The 15666-nt window shown below is 44.1% G+C and overlaps 1 protein-coding gene across 5 annotated transcripts in view; it reads left to right on the forward strand.

The window, feature by feature from the left end:
- Window positions 1–9415, forward strand: part of MYO5A (myosin VA) — a 194425-nt gene extending 185010 nt beyond the window's left edge. For all 5 annotated transcript variants that reach the window (XM_060178247.1, XM_060178248.1, XM_060178249.1 and 2 more), the window contains 4 exons: window positions 3771–4053; window positions 6185–6359; window positions 7752–7832; window positions 8734–9415. In XM_060178247.1, the coding sequence (XP_060034230.1) occupies window positions 3771–4053; window positions 6185–6359; window positions 7752–7832; window positions 8734–8886 (692 nt within the window). In that variant the 3' untranslated portion in view covers window positions 8887–9415. The remainder of the gene's footprint in view (window positions 1–3770; window positions 4054–6184; window positions 6360–7751; window positions 7833–8733) is intronic.
- The last annotated feature ends 6251 nt before the right edge of the window (window positions 9416–15666 follow it).

Raw genomic sequence — 15666 nt, forward strand, 5'->3', positions numbered from 1 at the left:
CTTGCAGGGCAGGTTTGGCGATAGTTGATTCCTTTAACCGTTGCTTATCTGAGAAGGTTTTTATGCCTCCATCTAGTCTGAATGACAGTCTAGCAGGATACAGTAGTCTTGGTTGAAAGCCTATCTCTCTCCCCGTACACACACACATGCACACACACACACACACACATGCACCCACATGCACACGCGCACACACACACACACACACACACACACACTCATTCACTCCATAATAAATATTTTCCAAATGCAGAGAAGGAAGTCTTCATCCTAAGATGCTTGCCATCTATACTAAATATCCCAGAGAGCTGTAGAACAGAGTAAGGAAGCTTTAACTGTAGGCAAAGGGCCAAGAGCCTGAGGGAACTGTCTCGTGGATGGGGTTGAGCCAGGAACTGTCTTGGTGTCCATGTCTGTCTTACTGGGTTCTTAAGCTGCCAACAGCCTATTGAGGCTACTTCTCGCCGCCCTTTTCTGCAGCCAGGTGTTTTCCAGGCAACTTCTTTGTTTCCTTTCTATGGTCTCCTAAAACTCCATTTTCCATTGTGGACTTTAGCTAAACAGCTAGAAGTGTAATGGGTGAGGAAGCCAAGGGAGATGACTGATTTCTTTAGCTGTCCCCTAAGGGATAATTAATTAAAGTATCCTAAGTTCATTAAATATTAAATGGGGGTCGGGTGGTAGCGCAATGGGTTAAGCGCAGGTGGTGCAAAGCACAAGAACCAGAGTAAGGATTCTGGTTCGAGCCCCCGGCTCCCCAGCTGCAGGGGAGTCGCTTCACAGGCGGTGAAGCAGGTCTGCAGATGTCTGTCTTTCTCTCCCCCTCTCTGTCTTCCCCTCCTCTCTCCATTTCTCTCTGTCCTACCCAACAGCAACAACAACAATAATAACTACAACAATAAAAAACAACAAGGGCAACAAAAAGGGAATAAATCAATATTTTTTTAAATTAAAAATATATTAGTAATAACACAGTTTGCAAATAAAGTTATTTTTAACGAGATCTTCTACTCCTAGTTATTTTTAACGAGATCTTCTACTCCTGAAAAAGTTATTTTTCACTACTAAAGAAGTTCACCCCTAAGACGTCTCCAACAGACCAGTAACCCATCTCATGGAGATTTAGTAGTAGGCCATATCTGTAATAGGGCTTAAGGGAGTTACAAAGGCATGAGCCCGGACCCCTGTCTCATGGGACTCCCAGTCCAAGGAATGGGCATCCCCAAATCATTCTAGAGGAGGCCTAGGCCATGTGCTGTGAGCTTGCTAGATGGAGCAGCAATGCCCCAGATGGAGAGGCTGAGTTCTGTAGCAGGAGGCTAGCCAGACACAGAAGGTCCAGCTCTCCACTCACCTACCCACTTCGTCTCTACTCCTACCCCATGTCATCTTCAAAATCTCTTCCCAGTCTCCTGCCTCTATTGCTATTTGACTTGTTTGCCTCTGGAACTCAGACATCACTAGAGAATGCTTACCTTCTCCATAAATGCTCTTTCTCTCAGAAACTCCCAAAAGATACACACTTGTTACAAGGCTACTGATTTTTAATTTTAAAAATATACCATTTGGGAGTCAGTGGTAGCGCAGTGGGTTAAGCGCAGGTGGCGCAAAGCACAAGACCGGCGTTAGGATCCTGGTTCCAGCCCCCGGCTCCCCACCTGCAGGGGAGTCGCTTCACAGGAGGTGAAGCAGGTCTGCAGGTGTCTGTCTTTCTCTCCCCCTCTCTGTCTTCCCCTCCTCTCTCCATTTCTCTCTGTCCTATCCAACAACGATGACATCAACAATAATAACTACAACAATAAAACAACCAAGGGAAACAAAAGGGAATATATATATACCATTCAAGGGGCCAGGCAGTGGTGCACCTGGTTAAGTACATACACTACAGTGCACAAAGGTCCAGGTTCAGGGGGTCAGGTAGTAGCACAGGTGGTGCAAAGTGCAAGGACTGGCATAAGGATCCCTGTTTGAGCCCCCAGCTCCCCACCTGTAGGGGTGGGAGTTGCTTCACAGGCGGTGAAGCAGGTCTGCAGGTGTCTGTCTCTCCCCCTCTCAGTCTTCCCCTCCTCTCTCCATTTCTCTCTGTCCTATCCAACAACAACAACATCAATGGCAGCAATAACAACAGTGAGCACAATAAAATGGGGAAAATGGCCTCCAGGAGCTGTGTATTTGTGGTGTACCGAGCCCCAGCAATAACCCTAGAGGCAAAAAAAATTAACTAAATAAATAAAAGACCCAAGTTCAAGCCCCTGGTCCCCACCTGCAGGGGAAAGCTTCATGAGTAGCGAAGCAGAGCAGTAATTGTCTCACTCCCTCTCCGTCTCTGTGTCTCCCTCCTTTCTCAGTTTCTCTCTGTCTGAAAATAAACAAATAGAATGTTAAAAAAAAAAAAAAAAAAGAGGGAGTTGGGCTGTAGCACAGGGGTTAAGCGCAGGTGGCACGAAGCACAAGTGACCGGCGTAAGGATCCCGGTTCGAGCCCCCAGCTCCCCACCTGCAGGGGAGTCGCTTCACAGGCGGTGAAGCAGGTCTGCAGGTGTCTGTCTTTCTCTCCCCCTCTCTGTCTCCCCCTCCTCTCTCCATTTCTCTCTGTCCTATCCAACAACAAAGACATCAATAACAACAACAATAAAAAAAAAAAAAAGAAAAAGAGTTAAGTGCAGGTGGCACAAAGTGCAAGGACCGGCGTAAGGATCCCGGTTCGAGCCCCCGGCTCCCCACCTGCAGGGGAGTCGCTTCACAGGCGGTGAAGCAGGTCTGCAGGTGTCTGTCTTTCTCTCCCCCTCTCTGTCTTCCCCTCCTCTCTCCATTTCTCTCTGTCCTATCCAACAACAATGACATCAATAACAGCAACAATAATAGCTACAACAGTAAAAATCAACAAGAGCAAGAAAAGGAATAAATAAATAAATATTTTAAAAAAAGAGGGAGTCGGGCGGTAGCACTGCGGGTTAAGCGCAGGTGGCGCTAAGCACAAGGACCAGTGTAGGGATCCTGGTTCGAGCCCCCGGCTCCCCACCTGCAGGGGAATCGCTTCACAAGTGGTGAAACAGGACTGCAGGTGTCTGTCTTTCTCTCCCCTTCTTTGTCTTTCCCTCCTCTCTCCATTTCTATCTGTCCTATCCAACAACAACGAGATCAACAACAACTACAACAATAAAACAACAAGGGCAACAAAAGTGAATAAATAAATAAATAAAAGAAATTGCTTTAAAAAAAAAAAAAGAAAAGAAAACATACCATTCAGGTTTTTTAATTCCATAATGTTTGCATTTAAGAAGTATTTCTTTTTAAGATTGATTGAGTGATTGGTCATTTGATCGATTGATCGATGGTAGAGAACTAGAGCATCAGTCTGGCACGTGTAATGCCAAGGACTAACCTCAGACCCCATGCTTGTAGACCCATCATTACTTTAGCCACTCTACTACCTCCCAGGCTGCACATTTAAGAACTATTCCTTAACCGGGTGGGGGTAGATAACACAATAGTTATGCAAAGCCACTCCCCCGTCTGAGGCTCTAAAGCCCCAGGTTCAGTTCTCCACACCACCAAAAACCAGAGTTGGGCAATGCTCTGGGGGAAAAAAAAACAAAAACAAAAAACTATTCTACCATTGTAATTTAAAATCTAGAGCCCCTTTTTGTGAAATTCCCCCTCTGTGTTGAAGTTCAGGTCATCTTTCTAAATGAAGTATGTGTAGTATGCATACACAAACATCAGACAGGTCTCCTTCCAGATCGTCTAACACATGAACTACTCCTGCAGTCTCTGGCATGCTGGAGCATGAGACAATCCAGGGCGTCTCCGGGGTGAAGCCCACAGGCCTGAGGAAGAGGACGTCCAGCATTGCTGATGAGGGCACCTATACACTCGACTCCATCCTCCGGCAGCTCAACTCCTTCCACTCAGTCATGTGTCAGCACGGCATGGACCCTGAACTCATCAAGCAGGTGGTCAAGCAGACGTTCTACATTGTGGGGGCCATTACGCTGAACAATCTCCTCCTGCGGAAGGACATGTGCTCCTGGAGCAAAGGCATGCAGATCAGGTGAGCAGACGTAGTGTCTTAGGCGTGCAGATCAGGTGAGCAGACGTAGTGCCTTAAGCGTGCAGATCAGGTGAGCAGACGTAGTGCCTTAGGCGTGCAGATCAGGTGAGCAGACGTAGTGTCTTAGGCGTGCAGATCAGGTGAGCAGATGTAGTGCCTTAAGCGTGCAGATCAGGTGAGCAGACGTAGTGCCTTAGGCGTGCAGATCAGATGAGCAGACGTAGTGCCTTTAGGCGTGCAGATCAGGTGAGCAGACGTAGTGCCTTAGGCTTGCAGATCAGGTGAGCAGCCGTAGTGCCTTAGGCGTGCAGATCAGGTGAGCAGATGCAGTGCCAGCAAAGGCGCGCAGATCAGGTGAGCAGACATAGTGCCTGCAAAGGAGTGCAGATTAGGTGAGCAGACGTAGTGCTGGCAAAGGAGTGCAGATCAGATGAGCAGACGTAGTGCCTTAGGCGTGCAGATCAGGTGAGCAGATGCAGTGCCGGAAAAGGTGCACAGATCAGGTGAGCAGACATAGTGCCTGCAAAGGAGTGCAGATCAGGTGAGCAGATGCAGCACCGGCAGAGGCGTGCAGATCAGGTGAGCAGATGCAGCGCTGGCAAAGGCGTGCAGATCAGGTGAGCAGATGCAGCGCTGGCAAAGGCGTGCACATCAGGTGAGCAGATGCAGCGCTGGCAAAGGCGTGCACATCAGGTGAGCAGATGCAATGCCGGCAAAGGCGCCCAGATCAGGTGAGCAGACGCAGCGCCGCACCTGTGCAGACCTAGTCCCTGCCCAGCTGGCCTACCACGATGAAAGGAGGTCTGTGCCCAGATGCGCACTGCCACTGGCCAAGCCACAAGGGAAGGCTGGGCATGGGGTTGATTTCTGTTGCCTGGCTGGATTTTGCGGTTTGATTCTTACTGCCCCTGGCTGTGCCTTTGAGCAGGTTCTACTCACGACTTAACTGGGAGCTCTCCTCCACAGCTAGCTTTTTGAGGAGGTGGACAGGTGAAGAAAAGTATAAGATGAGATAACTGCTTCCTTTCCTTTTCTGTTTGTCTTACTTGTACGATAAGAAAATAACGAGTTGAGGGTCAGGCTGTAGCGCAGCGGGTTAAGCACACATGGTGTGAAATTCGAGGACAGGTATAAGGATCCCGGTTCGAGCCACCGGCTCCCCACCTGCAGGGGAAGCAGGTCTGCAGGTGTCTGTCTTTCTCTCCCCCCTCTTTGTCTTCCCCTCCTCTCTCCATTTCTCTCTGTCCTCTTCGGCTACAACAACATCAACCACAATAATAATATAACCACAACAATGATAAAAACAACAAGGGCAACAAAAAGGGAAGATAAATAAAATATTTTTAAAAAAGAAATCTGATTACAGGGTGAGAGTACATAGCATAATTTTTATGCAAACAGACTCTCATGCCAGAGGCTGTATAATTTCAGTTTCAGTTCCCTGCAAAAAGGAGAAAAAAAGTAGCCTCCAGGAGTAGTGGATTCACAGTGCAGGCCCAGCTATAACCCTGGAGGCAAAAAAAAAAAAAAAAAAAGGCTGGAACACTATGTCTGTGCCAAAGGAACTTGTTCCTCAGTGATTTGCGAGAGAGCACTTAGAGGATATCAATTCTCTGGGAGTCGGGTGGTCTGCAGGTGTCTGTCTTTCTCTCCCGTCTGTCTTCCCCTCCTTTCTCCATTTCTCTCTGTCCTAACAACAACATCAGTAACAACAACAATAATAACTTCAACAACAATCAAAAATAAGGGCATCAAAAGGGAAAATAAGTAAGTATAAAAAAACTTTAAAGGATATCAGTTCTCATCTGTGAAGTCAGAGAAACTAGAAAGTGTTTTCTGGTCAGCCATTTAACAAGAACACAGACTATTATATATTTTTTTTCCCACAGGTAATCACTTTGGCTATAATAGCTATACTTCTGTCTTCTTTTAAAGATAATTGTTATTGAGTCCTTTAGCCAAATATAATCTCATGACTACTTATAGTGAAAACATTTTGAGCGTTTAAGAAATAAGGTTTAAGAAAATCGAACAAAAACACTACCTATTCTTTTAACTGAAATTCCTGAGAAAGGCAAAAATCAGACAAATATGGCCCCACTCAACAAAGGTTTGTTTCCTCTCGGCGTAGGTACAATGTCAGCCAGCTGGAAGAGTGGCTGCGTGATAAGAACCTGATGACTAGCGGAGCAAAAGAGACTCTGGAGCCTCTCATCCAGGCTGCTCAGCTTCTACAGGTGAAAAAGAAAACAGATGATGACGCAGAAGCCATCTGCTCCATGTGCAACGCTCTCACTACTGCCCAGGTAAAGCGGCTTTCCTGCTATGAAACAGTAGGGCATTCCTAGGGACGACAGGGCAGTCAGGAAGTCTCCTGGATGTTACTGTTCATCTCGTAGTTGACTTCATCTGTTTCAGAGAAGATGCATATATGTGCAAGTCTGGAAGCAAAGAGATTTTAGCAGAAAGTACAACACTTCAGTACTAAACCCCGTCAATCAGCATTCAATGAACACTGAGTCTCTAGTGTTCTGGGTCTTGTTCTGGGCACAACCAACATTCAATACAACCAACATTCAATCACAAATAAAACAATGCCACTATCATGGGGATTATATTTTATACATTTTTCCACAAAATAAATTTTCACATTATTTGACAATAAAGGATTATTTCACTTATTTAATTTTAAGAGAGAGGGGGTGGGGGAGACAGCATAATGGTTATGCAGAAGACTTCTATGCCTGAAGATCCAAGGTCCCAGGTTCAGTCCCCAGCACCACCGTGAGCCAGAGCTGAGCAACACTCTGATCTTTCTCTCTGTGTCTCTCTCTGTCTCTCATTAAAATAAAATAAAATATTTTAAGAGAGAAAGAGACAGAGAGTGGTCAAAAAAAAGAGAAAGAGACAGAGATACCAAAGCACTGCTCAGCTCTTGCTTATGTAATACTGGGGACCAAACCTGGATGCTCAGGCAGGCAAGCTTTCTGCTCTAACACACCGAGCTATCTCCCCACCCTGAAGGATTCTGCGGACTTCACTATTTTATGACAAGTAATTCTTATATTTTCAATTCAATACATGATTCATTTAGTGTCATATCACAAAGCACCATGCTTGTTACTGTGGTCAGTACTTCAATAAATATGGAACAGTTCCTTAAAAGAACCTACAGTTTAGTAGGGAAGAAAGATATACCCAACTGATAGAGAGGACTTACAAAGGAAGTGAGTGATAAGGGCTGCTAACTGTGTTTGAGAAAGATCCCATTAAGAAAGTAAGTCCATTGGAAGGGCACTTGAGGACAGATCCCTTTTGCCCATCTGTTTCTGTACTGACTCTCAGACTCCATTAATGCTTATCAAAAGCCTCACAACACAGAGTTCTCACACAGATTGCACACTGCTGACACCTGCCAGTTTGAGAGGCTGGGAAGATAGCATTCTGAATGCTTTTACTTTCTGTGTTGAGCTCTTTTGTATTGCAGAACCTATTTGTACTCTGAATGCTTCTTTAAATGTCTGTGGCTTCTTAAAGTATACAAGTGTCACTTCATGATTTTTGGTGAAATTCAAATGATAAAGGTGAACGTGTTTCCAGGCCTGCCTCACATCCCCTCTTGTCTGAGCAGAACTGAAAACTCCTTTACTTCTCCAGATCATAGATACTGAAAACTTTTACCATTTCATTTCTCACAGATTGTCAAAGTATTGAATCTGTACACTCCAGTCAATGAATTTGAAGAAAGAGTCTCTGTATCTTTTATCCGTACTATACAGGTAAGTCCTTCTAAGCTCTTTTTTCCTTTGAATGGGAATGTTATAACTTATTGAAGGATAGTACTTTTCTTATTAGTTTTTATTTTTGCAGTGTATTAATTTGACAACAGCTTATTAAAAAATGAAATCAATTTATTTTTATTATCTTTTTTATATATGGGATAGAGACAGCCAGAAATCAAGAGGGGAGGGAGGGAGGGAGAGAGAGACACCTGCAGCACTGCTTCACTACTCATGAGGCTTTCTCCCTGCAGATGGAACTAGGGCTTGGAAGCCAGGTCCTTGTGCACTGTAATGTGTGCACTTAGCCAGGTGCACCACCACACAGGTGGGCCCAAACTCAGAATTGTACGCTTGAGAATTCAGTGCCCTATCCACTGCACTACCTAGTGGGCTGCAGAAAAATTAAATACAATTAAATAAAGCGGGTTAAGCACACATGACGCAAAGCACAAGGACTGGCGTAAGGATCCCGGTTCGAGCCCCGGCTCCCCACCTGCAGGGGAGTCGCTTCACAAGTGGTGAAGCAGGTCTGCAGGTGTCTGTCTTTCTCTCCCTCTCTCTGTCTTCCCCTCCTCTCTCCATTTCTCTTTGTCCTATCTAACAACAACAACATCAATAATAACTACAACAATAAAACAACAAGGGCAACAAAAGAGAATAAATAAATATTTTTTTTTAATTGTTGACTAATCATGAACCTAAAGGCAGGAATATTGCAGATGTAGATTTGGGGTCTCCGTTTTAAAGAAAATTAATTAATTAATTTTAAAAAAGAAAAATTAAATAAATTTAAAGTAAATACTCATTAGTTCAAGATTTTTGGTAGAATGTTTGACAGAAAAACATCTTTATAGAGTCACAGAGCTGATGCTCTTGTCTGTTTGTTTAATCTTTTCAGATGCGCCTACGAGACCGAAAAGACTCTCCTCAGCTGCTTATGGACGCTAAACATATCTTTCCCGTCACCTTTCCCTTTAACCCATCCTCCCTCGCACTTGAAACCATCCAGATTCCAGCCAGCCTGGGCCTGGGATTCATAGCACGGGTCTAAAAGTGATGCCAAGGCACAGACAGTGACAGTCCCTTCCTGCTGAAAACAAGAACATAATCTTTCCAGTGAGCTACTGAAAAAACTTTTTTAAAGAGAAGATATGATCTCCTAAGGAAGAGGTAGCACTAACTGAAAATATCCCTTTAAGAATTTCATCACCACGGAAAGAAAAATAGGTTAGACTTCACTACTGCATTTAGATGTATTAAAAAGACGTCAGTTCCTCAGGTGCTGTCACTAGGAAGGCACCAACCAAGAAACCCCTCTGCATGAACCAGAAAAGTGAAAGGAATTAAGTGTAATACATATCATTATAGTTTAGGAGTCAGTTATGTTGATATTATCCAACGGGATCAAAGAAATAAACTGGCAGTATGGAATTTAAAAGTCAGTCCCTTACATGTGTCACTATGATGCAGGGATATTAAGATAATGTTGTTTGCTGTATTTGTACTGAAGTTTACTTCACACTTTAAAATGCTGTGGTATACTGTTTCTTTAAAATATATGTGATAGTTTTATTAGATGATACAACACAAAGCTTCTTACAACTCTGTTTACAATTCAGTGAGATATTTCTTTTTAACTGGACTATGACAGATACAGACTAACCTGCGTGAGTAGTAGGCTCTGGGAAGTTATGTAGTGATGTGACAAACTGACACTTAGAGGCAGAATTAGACAAAGTGGTAATAGTTGATATTTTTATTTATTCATGATATATTACATTGATGTGCTCATTCATTTGCCCTCGGTGGGTATCACACTAGGACATACAGTGTCCTATAACATGACTTCTTTTCAGCTGTAATATCAGATCCTTGCAATCCATATTTTCAGCCCTGAAACACTTCCTTTCTTAATTTATTAAGAATTCATCTCAGTCACCATCTAGAGAGGATTATCAGAATATTTGTGATTCTGATCTTGAGACTCTGACTATCCTATAAATTAAGCAAAAAAGGTAGATAATATTTATGATTTAGTTTTGTAGGCTTTACAGTTTCTATAGATGTTCTCATTTTCACTAGATTATTGTTTCTTAAGTTCCACCTATTAGTGAGATCACTTGATCTCCTCCTGGCTTATCTCACTTACCATAATTCCTTCAAGCTCCATCTAAAATATAGCAAAGGAGAATTTCATCATGTCTTACAACTTAGTGGTTGTCCATTATATATATGCACCACAACTATATTAACCATTCATCTGTTGTTGAACATTTAAGTTCTTTCCAAGTTTGGGCTGATACAGATAATACTGCTATAAGCATAGCAGTACATAGATCTTTTCAGATAGTGTTGTTAAAATTCGGAGGCTCCAGCTGGCCGGGCTAGCTTCATGGGTGGGTAACAGAGACGCGGAGACAACGGCTGGGCAGGGAAGCTGTATTTCTTTATTCAGGAACAACGATTCATAAACTAAACCAAACTAATCACCAGACAGAACTCTGCTGCCTCTTCCCCCCCCCCCCCCCCCCCCCGCGTCGGTGCCAAGCACTCTCGAACTCTGCAACTCTCGAACCCTCCCTGGGTTCCTAGGGGCGGGGCCAAGCGGGCCCAGAAACTAGCAGGACTGATCCAATCCTCTTGGCAGGGGAGAGCTAGAACAACCCAGTGTAAAGCATACAACAAGATAGGTGTCCTTTTTTTAATTATCTTTACTTATTGGATAGAGACAGCCAGAAATCGAGAGGGAAGGGGGTGATAGAGAGGGAGAGAGAAAAGCACCTTCAACACTGCTTCACCACTTGCAAAACTTTCCCCCTGCAGATGGGGACCAGGGGCTCGAACCTGGGTCCCTGTGCACTGTAACATGTGCACTCAACTAAGTGTGCCACCACCTGGCCCTGGGTGGTTTTTGTTTGTTTGTTTTTTCTTTTTCTTTTTTTTCATAAATCCCTAGAAGAATAGCTTCATTATATATATATATGGTAGGTCCATTTCTATTTTTCTGAGGAATCTCCAGCATCCAGTAAATCTTTTAAGTTTTGCAAAAGCAAATTCTGACCACTCATTAAAAACCTTAGTTCTTTTTTACATTTATTTTCTTTTTTTTAATATTTATTCCCTTTCGTTGCCCTTGTTTTATCACTGTAGTTATTATTGTTGTTGTTGATGTCTTTGTTGTTGGATAGGACAGAGAGAAATGGAGAGAGGAGGGGGAGACAGAGAGGGGAAGAGAAAGACAGACACCTGCAGACCTGCTTCACTGCCTGTGAAGTGACTCCCCTGCAGGTGGGGAGCCGGGAGCTCGAACAGGGATCCTTATGCCGGTCCTTGCGCTTTGTGCCACATGCGTTTAACCCACTGCGCTACCTACCATCTCACCCCTAATTTATTTTCTTTTTACTTATATATTATTAGATATAGATAGAAATTGAGAAGTGAGGAGGGAAAGAGACAAAGAGACACCTGCAGCCCTGATTCACCGCTTATGAAGCTTTTCCCCTACAGGTGGGGACCAGGGGCTTGAACCTGGGTCCTTATGTACTGTGTACTTAACCAGGCGCACCACTGCCTGGCCCCTGAAACTTCAGTTCTGAATTGCAATCATAAATTACATGATCTAACTGCTAGAGAACCTATATAAAAAAGACACTTTATTAATATATGTATAATATAAATGGAAGCTAGGCAGCCTCAAGTTAGTGATAGTCATTAAAGGAAAAACGGTCCCTTATTTGGATCTCAGATCCTCATTTATACAGTAGTAGAATTAGACAACAGATTTTTTAATTATTTTATTTATTTATTTATTTATTTTCTCTTTTGTTGCCCTTGTTTTTTATTGTTGTTGAAGTTATTATTGCTGTTATTGTTGTTGGATAGGACAGAGAGAAACAGAAAGAGGAGGGGAAGACAGGGAGGGGGAGAGAAAGACAGACACCTACAGACCTGCTTCACCGCCTGTGAAGCGACTCCCCTGCAGGTGGGAAGCCGGGGGCTTGAACCAGGATCCTGATGCTGGTCCTTGCGCTTTGCGCCAGTGCGCTTAACCTGCTGCGCTACTGCCCGACTCTTTTTTTTTTTTTTGGCTTATGATGGTGCAGGGAGACTGAACCTCGGGCTTTGGAGCCTCAGGCATGATAAATTTTTTTTTTATGTATCATTTCCAGGTTTTTGCCACTCTGGATCACCTTTTTCACATAGTGAGGGTGAGAGAGGAGACCAGGTGGTGGTACACCTTATTGAGGACATTATAATGCACAAATACCAGGTTCGAAGCCCTAGTTCTCTGCCTGTAAGGGGAAAGTTTCACCAGTGGTGAAGCAGTGCTGCAAGTGTCTCTCTTTTCTTTCTACCTTTCCATCTCATCTTTCCCTCTCTGTCTCTATCCAAAATAAATAATCTAAAGAGAGAGAGAACAGAGCCTGAAAGCTGTTTTTAGTGTGTCAGGGACCAAGCTTGAACCTAGGTCATATGCATGGTGAGCATTTTACCTGCCCTGGTCAACAGGTTCATTTTAAAAAATCATGATAATTATATATATCCCATTAGATGGAGACAGGAGGAATAAGAAGCCAGAGCAGCACGCTGATATATGTGGTCCTAGGGCTTAAACCTGGGGCCTTGTGCTTCCGATTCCAAAGTACTACCATAGCTCTGCCTCCTGGCCTAGGCAATAGGGTCTTAAGGTCTCTTCCATGTCTAAAACCTTCTTCTTTTGGGACTTAAACTATAAAGAAATTAGTGGCATGTTCTCTAATTCACCCTCTGATGGAAAAACCATTATTTGGTAACTGGCAGTTCTGAGGGATTAATAAAATGTAAAATCTCAAGTTTGTTAGCTGTAGCCTTTCTTAAATACACATCATTTATGTACATGCTTTTGGAAAGTTTATTTGCTTAGGTAATTTTTATTGAGCCACAAACTGCTGCCTGCAAGTTGCAAATACTTCTTTGCAACATTAAACAAATGCATTATTCAGTTAGATTCAGTTTGCTCTGGTTGTGGCCTTTGATGAACTTTGTAAACATCTAGTTGGTGCCAACTGTGCCCTTGTGTAAGTGCATAGGTAGAACTTGGGTCTAGAGATGGTTTTTTTAAAAAGCTGCCTCAGATCTAGCCTAGGCCTACTCCCCTAGCCCCATGCACACCCTGTACCTTGGTCAGCTTCAAGGTCTCGCTGTTGCTTCTCCTGTTATTGCAACCCTGGGGCAGCTCATAGCCTGAAGACCCACATCTGACCTGGCTCTCTGCGCTCGTCTTTCTGCTGGAATCTACTGAGCATCTGTTTACAGCTGGCACAAAATGGCCACTGCTACCACATGCAGCCATCACGTCTCCGGGGCCCTGCTGGGACAGGCGTCATTTCCTTCCATACTCCACCTGGAGCCCCAGACAGGGATTGGAGTTAACTTCTCTGAGTGGCCCAAAGAAATTCATTCATAACAGGGTCGGGCAGTAGCGCAGAGGGATAAGCACACGTGGTGCAAAGCGCAAGGACCGTTGTAAGGATCCGGGTTTGAGCCCCCGGCTCCCCACCTGCAGGGGAGTCGCTTCACAGGCGGTGAAGCAGGTCTGCAGGTGTCTGTCTTTCTCTCCCCCCTCTCTGTCTTCCCCTCCTCTCTTGATTTCTCTCTATCCTATCCAACAACAGCAATGGCAACAATAACAGTAACGACAATAACAAGGGCAACAAAACAGGAAAAATGGCTTCCAGGAGCAGTGGATTCATAGTGCAGGCACTGAGCCCCAGCAATAACCCTGGTGCCAAAAAAGAAAGAAAGAGAGAAATAAGGAAAGAAAGAGAAAGAAAGAAAGAAAGAAAGAAAGAAAGAAAGAAAGAAAGAAAGAAAGAAAGAAAGAAAAAGAAAGAAGAGAAGGAAGCTTATAACTAGAGTATACTTTACAACCGGGCAATTAGCTTTCCAGAGGACGCAGCAGTATTCTGAGTTTGGTTGTCTTGTAGCCACCTTAAGGACTGATCACCCTTCCTTTTGTCCATTCACACGTTCTTGTCCAGCTTCAAACATACCAGCACTAACCTCCCACCTGCCCACTCATCCGCTGACTGTCTTGGCAGCCAAACCACATGTCCCTGTGTCCTGCTCTGTGCACTGAGGGCAGTGGCCCTTCAGTCACTTCCCCTTCCTGGTCTACCTGGTGGCTTCGTTTCAAGCAGACCTTTAACTTTTGTACAGACTTTTTCATTTCTCTGCTGAACATTAACATTTTCCACTAGACAGTGTAATGGTTCTATAAAAGACTTTCCTGTCTGACACTCTGAGCTCCCAGGTTCAATTCCTAGCACCACCATAAGCCAGAGCTGAGCAGTGCTCTGGGGGAAAAAATAATTGTGAAAATTACCCCCACATTCCTGACACTTTTTTATTTTATTTTTTTTATTTATGAGAAAGATAGGAGGAGAGACAAAGGATCAGACATCACTCTGGCACATGTGCTGCCGGGGATCTAACTCAGAGCCTCATGCTTGTGAGTCTAGTGCCTTAGCCACTGTGCCACCTCCCAGACCACGACACTTTTTTTTAAGATTATTTATTTATTAGAAAGATAAGAAGAGTGGTCTGGGAGTTGGCGCAGTGGATAAAGCCTTGGATTCTCAACCATGAGGTTCTGAGTTCAGTCCCCGGCAGCACATGTACCAGAGTGATGTCTGGTTCTTTCTTTCTCCTATCTTTCTCATGAATAAATTAAAAGTAAATAAATAAAAAAAGATAGGAAGAGATTGAAAAAGGACCAGACATCACTCTGGTGCATGTGCTGCCAGGGATCAAACTCAGGACCTCATGCTTGAAAGTCTAGTAGTGCTTTATCCACTGCACCATCTCCTGGACCACAGCTTGACACTTCTTTTATCAAGTGCAAAAGTCTTTTAAAAAAAATATAGGGAGTCGGGCTGTAGTGCAGCGGGTTAAGCGCAGGTGGCGCAAAGCACAAGGACCAGCATAAGGATCCCGGTTCGAACCCCAGCTCCCCACCTGCATGGGAGTCGCTTCACAGGCGGTGAAGCAGGTCTGCAGGTGTCTATCTTTCTCTCCCCCTCTCTGTCTTCCCCTCCTCTCTCCGTTTCTCTCTGTCCTATCCAACAACGACGACAACAACAGTAATAACTACAACAATAAAACAACAAGGGCAACAAAAGGGAATAAATAGATAAAATATTTTAAAATATATATATATAAAATATATATATTTAAATATATAATATATATCCCAGAGCTAGCTGATGGAGGATTTGGATACCTCTCTCTTCATTTGTTTCAGGCACAGCAGAAAGAAAGATTAGTTGTGACCCTTAAATTCTCCTATCGAGAGTAATGCAGAAATGGTGACCATATCTGACTCTGCTCACTTGCACGCACTCTCTGTGTTGTCTTGTCTTATCCCAACAGCAGCACAGGACAGTAGAAGAGTAGCTAGCTACAGCACTCATTCCCCAAAGAATATTTGAGAGTGAAATCAGAGGGCCAGAAAAATAGCTCCCTTGGATAGTGAGTGCACTGCTTTGCCATGGCGTGACCCAGGTTGGTTATTTCTTTTTTTATTCCCTTTTGTTGCCCTTGTTGTTGGATAGGACAGAGAGAGGAAGGGAAGACAGAGAGGGGGATAGAAAGATACCCCCAAACCTGCTTCACCGCCTGTGAATCAACTCCCCTACAGATGGGAAGCCAGGGGCTTGAACCAGGATCCTTACACTGGTCCTTGTGCTTTGCACCACCTGCACTTAACCCGCCGCGCTACCCAGGCTTCACCCAGGCTTGAGCCCAGCCCTTACTGTATTGAGGAAATTGTGCTGTGGTCTTGGAGTGTCTC

Source organism: Erinaceus europaeus, chromosome 18, assembly GCF_950295315.1.
Source record: "Erinaceus europaeus chromosome 18, mEriEur2.1, whole genome shotgun sequence".
NCBI classification, from domain to species: Eukaryota; Metazoa; Chordata; class Mammalia; order Eulipotyphla; family Erinaceidae; genus Erinaceus; species Erinaceus europaeus.